This window comes from Lactuca serriola, chromosome 5, assembly GCF_051521515.1.
Source record: "Lactuca serriola cultivar US96UC23 chromosome 5, Lser_US96UC23_V15, whole genome shotgun sequence".
NCBI classification, from domain to species: domain Eukaryota; kingdom Viridiplantae; phylum Streptophyta; class Magnoliopsida; order Asterales; family Asteraceae; genus Lactuca; species Lactuca serriola.
In genome coordinates, this window is record NC_136412.1 from 91,872,576 (window position 1) to 91,883,870 (window position 11,295).

The 11,295-nt window shown below is 34.6% G+C and overlaps 1 protein-coding gene across 2 annotated transcripts; it reads right to left on the bottom strand.

Annotated features, from left to right (window-relative positions):
• Nucleotides 1–1,138: 1,138 nt before the first annotated feature.
• On the bottom strand, nucleotides 1,139–6,758 carry LOC145052781 (TMV resistance protein N-like). 2 transcript variants are annotated; one of them, XM_079000665.1, is made up of 5 exons: nucleotides 6,255–6,758; nucleotides 4,711–5,812; nucleotides 4,323–4,631; nucleotides 2,477–4,203; nucleotides 1,139–1,347 (listed from the first exon to the last, which is right to left on the bottom strand). In XM_079000665.1, the coding sequence occupies exons 1-4, from the start codon at nucleotides 6,731–6,733 to the stop codon at nucleotides 2,509–2,511; spliced, it is 3,585 nt and encodes a 1,194-aa protein (XP_078856791.1). In that variant the 5' UTR covers nucleotides 6,734–6,758; the 3' UTR covers nucleotides 1,139–1,347; nucleotides 2,477–2,508. The 2 variants fall into 2 exon arrangements, with proteins under 2 accessions (XP_078856791.1, XP_078856790.1); XM_079000664.1 differs by having other exon boundaries at nucleotides 1,139–4,203.
• Nucleotides 6,759–11,295: the final 4,537 nt, after the last annotated feature.

Genomic DNA, 11,295 nt, shown 5'->3' on the forward strand with positions numbered 1-11,295 from the left:
TGGCATATTTATAACAGATTTACTACCAATAGAAGGCCTTTACAGTTTACACTATGATACCAAGAGGGATTTCGCCGAAGTAGTAAACTATGTTCTTGGGCTTCTTTATTTACACATTTCAGAAGGGTTTAAGAAGAGAATGATTAACCATATGGGCTAATGGCCTAGCAATATGAAGTGACATTTTCATATGAGAGGTCAGGGGTTCAAGTCTCTATGGAGACATAGGTTGTTATTTAGGAGTAGATTAGTTAGTTTGCCGTTTCAAAAAAAAAATGATTTCATTTAAACTTAAACTATATAAGTCTTGAGCATGATTGAGAAGTGATGGCCAATTTCCAAGGTGAACCTTGAGGTTCATTGTTATAATAAGAAAAATAAATAAATAAATAAAAATAAAAAAACAAAAAATTAAAAAAATTAAAAAAAATTAAAAAAAATTAAAAAAAAAGTAGAATAATCAATACTACAGTTGGGTATAACTTTTTGAAGTACAATCAATGCCTTAACAAGAAAAAAAATTGAAAGTACAATGTTGTTATAAAAAGAAATGTAAGTACAATGTTATAATGCAAAAATTTCGATTAAATCCAAGAAATAACAATGTAATTCCATTGATCTGTTTATGAAAGTACATTGCTATTTATTTCACTTAGCCCACGAATGTTGTGGTTCATTTTAAATACAAAGTTATTATGTACCATGTTAATATACTTGTATACTTTATAATGTTGGGGAAGGATGTTTGTTTGGTTCCTATTAAATACAATAAACTTTGATTATTACAATGTTATGTTACACAGGACATGAATGGAGGAGCTTTTTAGGGTTCCACCTTTTTGGTAGGTTTTTTTCCACCAATTTTTAAGGGATAAGTGCAAGAAATAGCAAGGCACTTTCATAGAATTGTTTATTATAGCATCCTACTTTAATTTTTCCTATTACAACTTTCTACTTTGGAAAATCTACCCTGTTTATACATGTCATCCATATACAAAGAAATTTTCACCATTATAATCGGGTTAAAATTTAAAGTATGATATCCTAATAAGATAAAAAAAAAGTACAATGCAATAACTAGGGAGGTAATGCCTGAATAAGAAAAATATTGAACATATGATCTTGTAATAGAAAAAAATGAAAATAGGATACTATAAATTATAATAAACAAAAAATGATAGTACATTTTTATTTCTTGCATTTAGTCCAATTTAAAATTGGACGCTAATACAAACCCTACTAATGTATTCAATATTATTTAACTAGTATATAAGATCTTGACAACATTTTGCACACCGACTTGTTTTCCAGACAACATTGTAATCTACCTTTGCCCATCTTCTCTGCCTTAAAAGCCACAAAACGGGAAGAAAAAAAAAAGTATTAAACAAAATGCATTGAGAGAGAAGGCAAAACAGCACCATTGATGTTTTTTTGATTCAGAAGATGAAGGGGATTCAAGCCCAAAAATTGCTATTGCTGGGTGATCTTCGAAAATCAGAAGGGCTAAATGAATGATATAGCAACGTACTTCCATCAATTTGTTTATTACAACATCCTACTTTATTTTCATTCTGCTACACCGTTATACTTTCAAATTTTATTTATTATTAAGGCATTGTACTTTAAAAAAGCTACCAATTATATCACTGTATTTTCAGATATTATTATTATTATTATTATTATTATTATTATTAACATGTTATCCTTTGAAAAATCTACCCACCTATAGCAATGAAATTTGATTTGTATTTGGAATTTTGGATGATATTGCTACAAGTGGGTAGATTATTCAAAATACATTGTTTTAGTAGGAGGAAATGAAAGTATGATGCTATACGAACCAAATGACTGAAACTATGTTGCTATTTCTTGTACAACATGTTGGGCACTCCTAATTAAGTATATGATTAGCAGAAGACAGCAACTCATCACATTTTTCTTACAACTTTTCAGTATATACAATTCTTGAGAAGACACCATAGTATTTTTCCTGGTATTCTCCAAAAAGGATAATTTGGTTTACGAATGAAGAAGAAAATGCATGATGGCGATACAAATGGGGATGCACATATGATAACCTCAAGGAAGGACAAAGGGGCAGAAAAGGAAAACAACACAAGGGCAGAAAGGGAAAGTGGCTAAAAGTCTGTTCAAAGGAGAGAAGCTAATAAATAGAGGGAATAATTCTGTTAGAAGGATCAAGTAATTTCTTTGCATTGTAATTGGCTCCTGAGATTTTGTTCAGTGAATCTTATGATTGTGGAACCTTCATCTTTCGATTCTATCAATACATCAGATCATTTCATTCATCTTCATTCATTTCATTCTACTCTATTACAATTTCCTCTATCAATTCTATTTACAGTACTTGTATTTTCTTCTAATAAAAACTGGCAGAAAATTAACTATTGTCATATATAAATTAAAAAATTCAAAACCAAAGTTAGACGATAAGAGAAAATGGAAAAAGTACCTGTTATATATAAATGGTTCTTTGTGACTTATTCACACCTTTACATAGCAAAACATACCGTATTCCGAGGTTTGAATCTCAGATGTAAAACCACATGACTGAAGTACCCTTCTGGACCCATAAATAATCAGACCTTTCAACAAAAACATGCTCTGTGGAAGATGTCTTATGCATGTACCTTCTATATCCAACTGTTCTAAACATTGTCGATCCCCAAGTTCCTCAGGCAATGTCTTAACTTGAATACAATTACAAAGATTGAGATTTTTTAGACCTTTCATCTTACGTATGATGCTTGGGATATCTCGTAAAAACTTACAACCCTTTAGGCTTAGATTCTCTAAACATTCTAATCGGCCAAGATCCTCAGGTAGCTTCGTAAGCAACCAACAATAACTAAGTTCGAGAGATTCCAATTTATTCAACATACAAATGCTATCAGGAAGATCTTTAATCTGTGCAGATGACACAGTTAGCTTCTTCAAGCATTCTAATCGGCCAATGTCCTTAGGTAACTTCTCAAGACATGAACAATCATAAAGTTCAAGAGATTCCAAATGTTTCAACAAACAAATGCTATCCGGAAGGTCTTTAATTATTCCACATGTTAAAGTTAGCTCCTCCAAACATTCTAATCGGCCAAGATCCTTGGGTAACTTCTCAAGAAGCCGACATGATCTAAGTTTGAGAGATCTCAGATGTTTCAACATACAAATGTTATCGGGAAGATGTTTAATCTTTGTATTTGACAAATCTAGCTCCTCTAGACATTCTAGTTGGTCAAGATTCTTAGGGACCTCTAATATGTCGCCTTCTAGTTTGAGCTTTCTTAAGCGTTGTAACCCGCAAATGCTTTTTGAAAACGTATCAAGGTTTGTGCAAACACACAGACCTATAGAAATAAGCTTCTCAAGATTTCTAGTAAATAACAGTGTATCTTCTTCATATAAACATGTAAACTGCAGCTTTGGTAGGTTGCTTTCAGGGTGAAATGGGCATCCATGTACGGAAATTGCAGTTAGATGTAACTCGGCTAGAGGACCAATCTCAAGCGATTCATCCTCAGCACAAGAAGCATCTTCCTCAGCACAAGAAGTATTCTCCTCAGTATGAGAAGCATGATCCTCGATGTGAAAAATAAAAGATCTGAACCTCAAACAACCACTTAAGCCTAAGTAGACGAGTTTCTTTAGAGAATCATCAGCCATGTTCAGTTCTACCAAATTGTAACAATTTTTAAGATCTAACCTCTCAAGATTTGGAGTCAGCCCAATGTCAACATTCCTCAATTTTGAAGACATAATATCAAGGGATGTGAGCTTTTGACACCCATTTGCCAAGTGAATTTCCTCCAAATCCAAACAATTTGTAAGATCTAAATGCTCGAGATTAGGACTCAGCCCAATGTCAAGGGTCCTCAACTTTGAATTTTTGAGTTTGGTGGATTTCAAATTTAGAGATCTACTGGGCATGTGAAGTTCTATCAGACCTGAACAATTTCTAAGATCTAATAGCTCAATATTGGGAACCAACCCAAGGTCAAGGGTTGTCAAGGTTGAAAAACTGAGGTCGATAGTAATGAGCTTTAAACATCCACCAATCATGTGCACTTCTTCCAAATCACCACATCCTTTAAGATTCAACGTCTCAATATTTGGAGTAAGCCCAAGATCAAGGGTCCTCAACATTGAATAACTGAGATCAAGGAATTTGAGCTTCTTTAGAACCTAACATAAGCAAAGAAAAAAAAACAAGATGAGTATTACTGTATTAGTGTTATATCAACGCAACGAATGTATAGCATTCAAATGAGTGGCACAAAAGAATCAATCAACCAAAATTCTACCTTTCTTTCTCCCCCTTCCCAGAGTTGTACAATTCTGCTGTTAGTCATGTAAAGTGAAACAAGATTATCTGCATGAAATGTCATGGGTAATGACCTAAAAGGGTAATAGTTCCAACACAGATATCGCAAAGCATTTGGAAATTTATTAGATTTCCAGTATCGAAAAAAATAATCGCTTTTACGTGCATCAAGAGAACCCACAGATACATCAAGTAAACTAAGTTCCTTCATATTTTGAAGTCCTTTCATCACAATTTCAGGACTGAGTTTACACGCGTAGAATCGGATATATCTTATTGCTTCGGTACCCTGTAATTAATCAAAAAGTGACCATTAACTTGTGACATAGTAAATAAAAATATGTTTTAGAAATAAACTTGATCCATACCAAGTCATTAGCCAATATGTCTTCAATTTCCTCATCAATCCACAATCGACTATGTTTATGAGGCTTATCCGGGTGCGAACGACGAATAATATTCTTGCCCATTTCTTCAATATGGTCATGCATGCCCAGATACCCATTATGATTAACAGTTATGAGAGATTTTTGCTCAAGAACTCTTAAACCATTTCTAGCATGAAATCCACAGCTTTCAAGTGCTTCAATTGCTAAGGCTTTCGACCATCCTTTTAATATGCATGCAACATCCAGGAAAATCTCTTTGTAATCCTCCTCTAGACTGGTATAGCTTAATTCTAATTTTTTCAGAGTTTCCATTAAGGGGATTGTTTTTAATCTTTTTAGGGCATCTGTCCATTCAAGCTCATTTTTACCACAAAGAAACGAACCTAAAACTCTAATCGTTAAGGGAAGACCAGCAGCATAATGTACAACTTGTCGTGATAGCTCTTTGTACGTTAGATCTGGAGTCTCTCTCACAAATGCATACCTATTGAAGAGGCAAATTGCTTCATTATCAGATAGCAACTTGACGTTATGAATCGACTTCACTCCATGTGCTACGAGTACTTGTTCATCTCTTGTTGTAATGATAATGCTGCTTCCTGGTTTAAACCAATTTGTCTCACCCGCTAAGGCCTCAAGCTGCTCTATATGATCCACATCATCTAGAACAAGAAGAACCTTTTTACCACCCATCCTCCTCTTCATCATGTTTTTTCCGTCATAAACACTACTAACAGAGATGCTCTGATCATTGAAGACATCAGAAAGAATTTGGTTTTGTAACGACTTCAAACCGGACAAAGAAGCTTTTGAAACTTCCCTAACATTCTCAACGAAGCTTTTACCTTCGAATTGAAAGGATATTTGATCAAAAACAGCCCTGGCTAAAGTTGTCTTCCCACCACCTCCCATTCCCTTGATCCCGATCATGCGAACATCATTTAAACTAGTTCTTAGAGATGATAACACATCATAGACCCGGGTCTCCATGCCTACTAACTTTTCATCAAAGCTGAAATCAATGGATCTTAACTCTAGTGAAATTTCTCCAACAACTTTTTGGATGAACTTAGCTTCATGCCTGTATTTTAAAAAAAGATTTAACTAGCTTACTTTCAGATCCAACCTACAAATATAATAATGTAATAACATAGAATTTGACAATACAACATGAGAAGCCATTTCCAAGCCCTTTACATCAAGGATAAACTCAGATTACCAATAAATAAATAAATAAAACCCAATAAAAGAATATTCTAATAAATAACTTCACAATGTTTTTCCGCTTAGGGTTTGAATTAAACAAAACGCTCTCCGACACCTATTTCTCGTGAAATTAAGAAAATACTGAAATTGGAAGGTAGCTGAATTGAAATAATAATGATTAGCAACTATTTAGTTGTTTCGAGCCGGAATTCTAAGAAATTGGATATTGATGGTGCTTGTATAATGTGTTAAACTTGATAAAATCGACCACAATCAAAACAATAACGCAAAAAAAAATATGATGATGAAGTGATTACCTATCGGCAGTGTTCTTCAACTCCCACCCAGCCAGATCCGCTGCTTCTTTCAGAGCATCCCTCCATTTCTCTGCAGCCTCTTCATTTTCATGCTTGGCAAAGGCTTTTTCAACTGCCCCTCTTTGTTTGCGGACTTCCGATGGTTCCACATCATAGAAAACAGGATAGGCGGTATGCTCGTTGGTCTTGTGACACTCCATGATCTTCACAAGCTCATCCAAGCACCAAGAAGAAGAGGCATAGTTCTTCGAGAAAACAATGATGTAGAGTTTTGAGTCTCCAATGGATCTGATGAGCTCATCACAGATCCTTTTGCCCTTTCTGATTCTGTCATCATCCTTGTAAGTGTGAATGCTTTTCTGCTGAAGAGCATAATAAAGATGATCAACGAAATTTGTACGAGTGTCTTCACCTCTAAAACTCAAAAACACATCATACTTGAAACTCTTGTAAATGGATGAAGTAGAAGAAGACGCCATTGATGAAGTAGAAGAAGACACCACTTACGCCTTGTTCCCGAGTTTTTTTTCGCAAATTCATTATTATTAAAGGAATTATTCGCAAATTCATTATTATTAAAGGAATTAAAGGACATGGAAGGAAAATTTTAAGGAAGGTGAAAGAAAATATTAATTATTCTGTGTCCCAGTTCTTTTGTGTTCCCAGTTCGGAGGAAATGAATGGAAAATTTTAAGTTTTGTGTTTCCGAGTTAGGAGGAAAAAAAAAATAAAACTTGAAATTTTCCTTCCCCTCACTTTCTTCCCAAATCCGTCCAATTTGGAAGGAAAATATGGCTCCAAAATCCTTCCCCTCCCCTCACTTTCCTTCCATTAATGAAACTCGAGATCACAGTTTTCCTTCGCCACCCCTCACTTTCCCTCTGTATCCTCCCATTTCTCTCTGTAAGTAGAACTCAGGAACAAGGCGTTAAGGATTATATAAATTCTAAGTCTTTGTTGGAGAAAATATATTCAAAACAATTGCAAAGAAACTCAGAGGAGATAAAGTGAATAGTCCAGAAACGATGTTTCTGCATCGGGAATGTGAAAGTTAATACAATAAATCACCAAATGCTTGAAAACCGGATCTCTCTCGATATCTCTCTCTCCGTTTCAATGCGGAAGAAGACAGAAATTGTGATTTTAGTTAGACTAAACTGCACAAATGGTCCCTGCGGTATGTCGAAAATTGCCACTTTGGTCCAAAAAAGTTTAGACTAGCACCACCGGTCCAAAACTTTGATTTTGTTGCGAGTTTGGTCCAATCTATTTTGAATCTTTTTAAAATGACATATTTGCCCTTGTCAATTCATTTTTTTTATTTTTCTTTTATTACAATAACTAAAAAGGAAATAAGAAATAAAAACAATACTACTCTGCCTCCTCCTCTTTCTCGTTCAACACAAAACACTCAATTTCTCTTTCTTTGTAGAAGAGCATCTCCAACACCACTATCGACAGTCGAGCCATCACCGCCTTCATCCCCCCATCGTCTCTGCCACCACCAACCCCCGACATGAAAACCCTTTAAACGGATATATGTAAACCAACAAACACCGTCGTAGTCCTTCGTCTTGCACCCAACGTTGTTTCCTTCGCCTCTCCGGAAAAAATGGTGTCGCCCTTCGTCTTCATCCGACTGAGCTTCAATAGATCGAACCAGAGAAGGACAGCTCCGGTGGTTGTTCATATCTGAAACCTCCCTCCCAAACGACTGCCGCTTTTTCGACTCGTCTTTCCAGATCTGAGCCTTAGCGTCATTGTTATAATCGTTGTCGGAGATATCACTGGCAATATTGATGTTCCAGATCTGCGACCAAGGCCGACGGCTACGAAAAATGGGGTTAGAGTTTCCAAGTGACGAGATTGGTTAGAGAGGGTCGGTGGAAACATCAGCTATTGGCGGCGGTGTCCTACATCAGCGGCTACCTGCTATGGTGGTCGAAGGTTGCTCCGGCAGTCTCCGGACTCGTTTTTGGTTGGGTTCTGGTCGAAATTAGTGGAGAAATCGAATGGGAGTGGTGTTTGGTGGTGATTTTCAGTCGAGAAGAAGGGGTATAAAGTGGTGGTCGGACTTTCATCAACAGTGGCGAAACAAGAAGGTGAAGACGGTGGCGGTGGGTGGAGATGGCAGCTCCGCTGATTTCGTCTTCCTGTTTTGACGGGTTTGACCAGAGGGAAGGAGGAGGGAAAGGGTTGTGGTTGGTGGGTTGATCGGCGATGGTAGGAGGGTAAATAGGTGGTGGCAGTGGTGATGTTCCGGTGGTCCCTGGTGGTTTTCCGGTGGCACAACTCTATGACCGGAGGAAGGCGATAGGCGGTGGTGAGAGCGTTGGGGTGGAGGTTTATCACAAGCCAATAGGGAGCAAGGCAGATCAGAGGAGGTGTCTGGGTGGATTTCCTTGTCCAAAGGAGAGAGAGAGAGAGAGAGAGAGAGAGAGAGAGAGATTTCATTTTTATTTTTTTTATAAAAAATTATAAAAATGAATAGAAAATGCAAATTTTCTTTTTTAGTTTTTCTTTTAATAAAAAAAGTATTTAAATAAGAAAAAAAAACTGAAAAAAGAAAAAAATAATAAGGGCAAAATAGTCATTACGAAAAAGTTTAAAGCAAACTGGACCAAACTCGCAACAAAATGAAAAGTTTGGACCTCTGATGCTAATCCAAACTTTTTTGAACCAAAGTGACAATTTTCAGCTAACCACAGGAACATTTGTGCAGTTTTATCTTTTAGTTATAAACTTTTCGGCAAGTTTAGTCCTTTAACTTTACTTTGATTCTATAATATACCATTACTAACCTACATCGTTTTACTTTAACCCATAAAACGTTAGAATCTTAACAAATTTGGTCAAAATCTATTTTAATAAATTAAATCCAAGTAGATGTACGTTGAATAATTTTTTAGATTTTAGTATGACATTATCTAAACCAGGTATGAGACAATGCTATACGGATTTATTAAAAATAATATTTGATATATCAATTGGATGCCTAAGTGATTTAAGTTTTAATTGTAGAATATATAAAGCAGGAATGAAAGAAACAGTTGTAGAACATTTATTTTAAAATTTAATAGAATGATTTACCTTATATATATATATAAACCTTTTAGTAAAATCCTAAAAAATAATATATGTCAAATTCAATGAAAACATAACATTTGACAAATTAATTTTCATTTATTAGGTTAGATTTTCAATTTTAATCCAATATAAATTTCAAATTAACACCTCTAATATTCTAATTCAACCTTAATTATAAAAATCTTTACAATTAAATCCAAAGCCTAATTAAATAAGAGATGCTAACTTAAATAAAAACCTTTTTTTTATTTGATTTAAAGAAATCCATTTTAATTTGATTTTTTTGTCATCTTTTTGTTTTTTCTTTTGTTTTTTTATTTGTGAATTTGTCTTTTGTCTTTTGTCTTATGTTGTATTATTATTATTATTATTATTATTATTAATATTATTATTATTATTATGTTATTTTCTTTTAATTATTTGTGTTTTAGAAAAATATTTTTTTTATCTATAATGGTATCTTTAATTTTAAGAACGATTATATCCTATGTATTTTTCAATAAAAAAATGATAACTATCCATGTGTATCGTTCCGACTATCTCTGTTTTATTTTTTTTGTTCAAAATATCCATGTTTATTTTTTCGTCCAGACTATCTATGTGTTATTTTTTCGTTCGTATTATTATTGAGTTTTTTTCATTCAGATTATCTCTATGTTATTTTCTCGTCTCATCTATCCCTATGTTATTTTTTCGTTCCAACTATCTGTGTGTTATTTTTCTTGTTCGGATTAACAATATATTATTTTTTCATTCGGGCTGACCATGTGTTATTTTTTTTTTGTTTAAAAGAATAACACAATGATAGTCCACACAAAAAAAATAAAATAAGATAGTCGAAATAAAAAAACACAGTGATAATCAGAACGAAAAAAATAACATGAGATAGTCTAACCGAAAAAAACGCAAAGGTACTCAAAACGAAAAAAAATAACATGGTGATAATCCAAACGAAAGAATAATACATGGATAGTCCGAACGAAAAAATAACACAATAATAATCTGAATGAAAAAAACAACACAAAAAAAATCTGAACAAACAAAAAAAATCATAAAAACTAGCCATGAAGAGATCTAATCATATACAAACCAAGATTCAAACTTGATACCTCAAAAAGCTTCCCCACAAGGTGATGATTCAGGATCTAAAGCTTTCCCACCAAGAAAAACATCTTCAAGCTTCTCTGATTTCCTTCCCAAGGGAAAAAAAATGAGCATCAAAGCCTCCCAATAGCTCAAGAACACCTCCAAGAGGCTACAAGGTCGATTTAGGGTTTTGGAGTGTGGAGGATGATTTAGAAATGAAGGAAAGTGGCTAACATAAAGCTTTTATAGAGTACAATTGTTAAAATTAGGTTGTCACTCCAACCCTCGTACGCTGGGTGTTCTCCTCGTACACCCAGCATAAGAGGTCTCGCATCCCGATCCCAACTCTAAAGTACGCTAAGAGTACACTCCATTCTGCATGGCGTAACCCTTCTCGCATGGTACGCCCCGTGTACTACGGTTTTCCTTTAAAGCCTAATTCCTTCCGAAGGCCATAACTTTCTTGATACAACTCCGATTTTGACCATCCTTATATCCATGAAAAGGTATCGAGAAGCTTTAAACTATTATAAACTCATACTTGTCATAAGATATCCTAAACAAACATTGACTTTCCATAAAACACTGAGCTGACAAATTACCAAAATGCCCTTTGACTCCAAAACATAAACCGAATACCCGAAACATCCAAATTACATTATCCAACCCCAAATAAGTCCAAAACTTGATTCCTCAAGGGTTCGGAGCCTGCTAATACCTAATCCCTTATCACTATCCCCAAAATGGGAAAAGATTTGAAATAAGGCGTTACAACTAAGCTTTGACTTATAGTTTGATTTATGGTTTCAGGTACTTTAGAGGATAGGGGAAAGGCAAAGGCTTGATCGTGCACATCATCTTGGATTTT

Excerpts from the sequence above, each read along its gene's own strand:
- LOC145052781 (XM_079000665.1), bottom strand. The coding sequence starts at position 6,733 with ATGGCGTCTTCTTCTACTTCATCCATTTACAAGAGTTTCAAGTATGAT. Across the intron at positions 5,813-6,254 it reads TTGAAGAACACTGCCGATAG|GCATGAAGCTAAGTTCATCC; the intron begins GTAATCACTTCA and ends TTTAAAATACAG. Across the intron at positions 4,204-4,322 it reads GGGAAGGGGGAGAAAGAAAG|GTTCTAAAGAAGCTCAAATT; the intron begins GTAGAATTTTGG and ends TGCTTATGTTAG.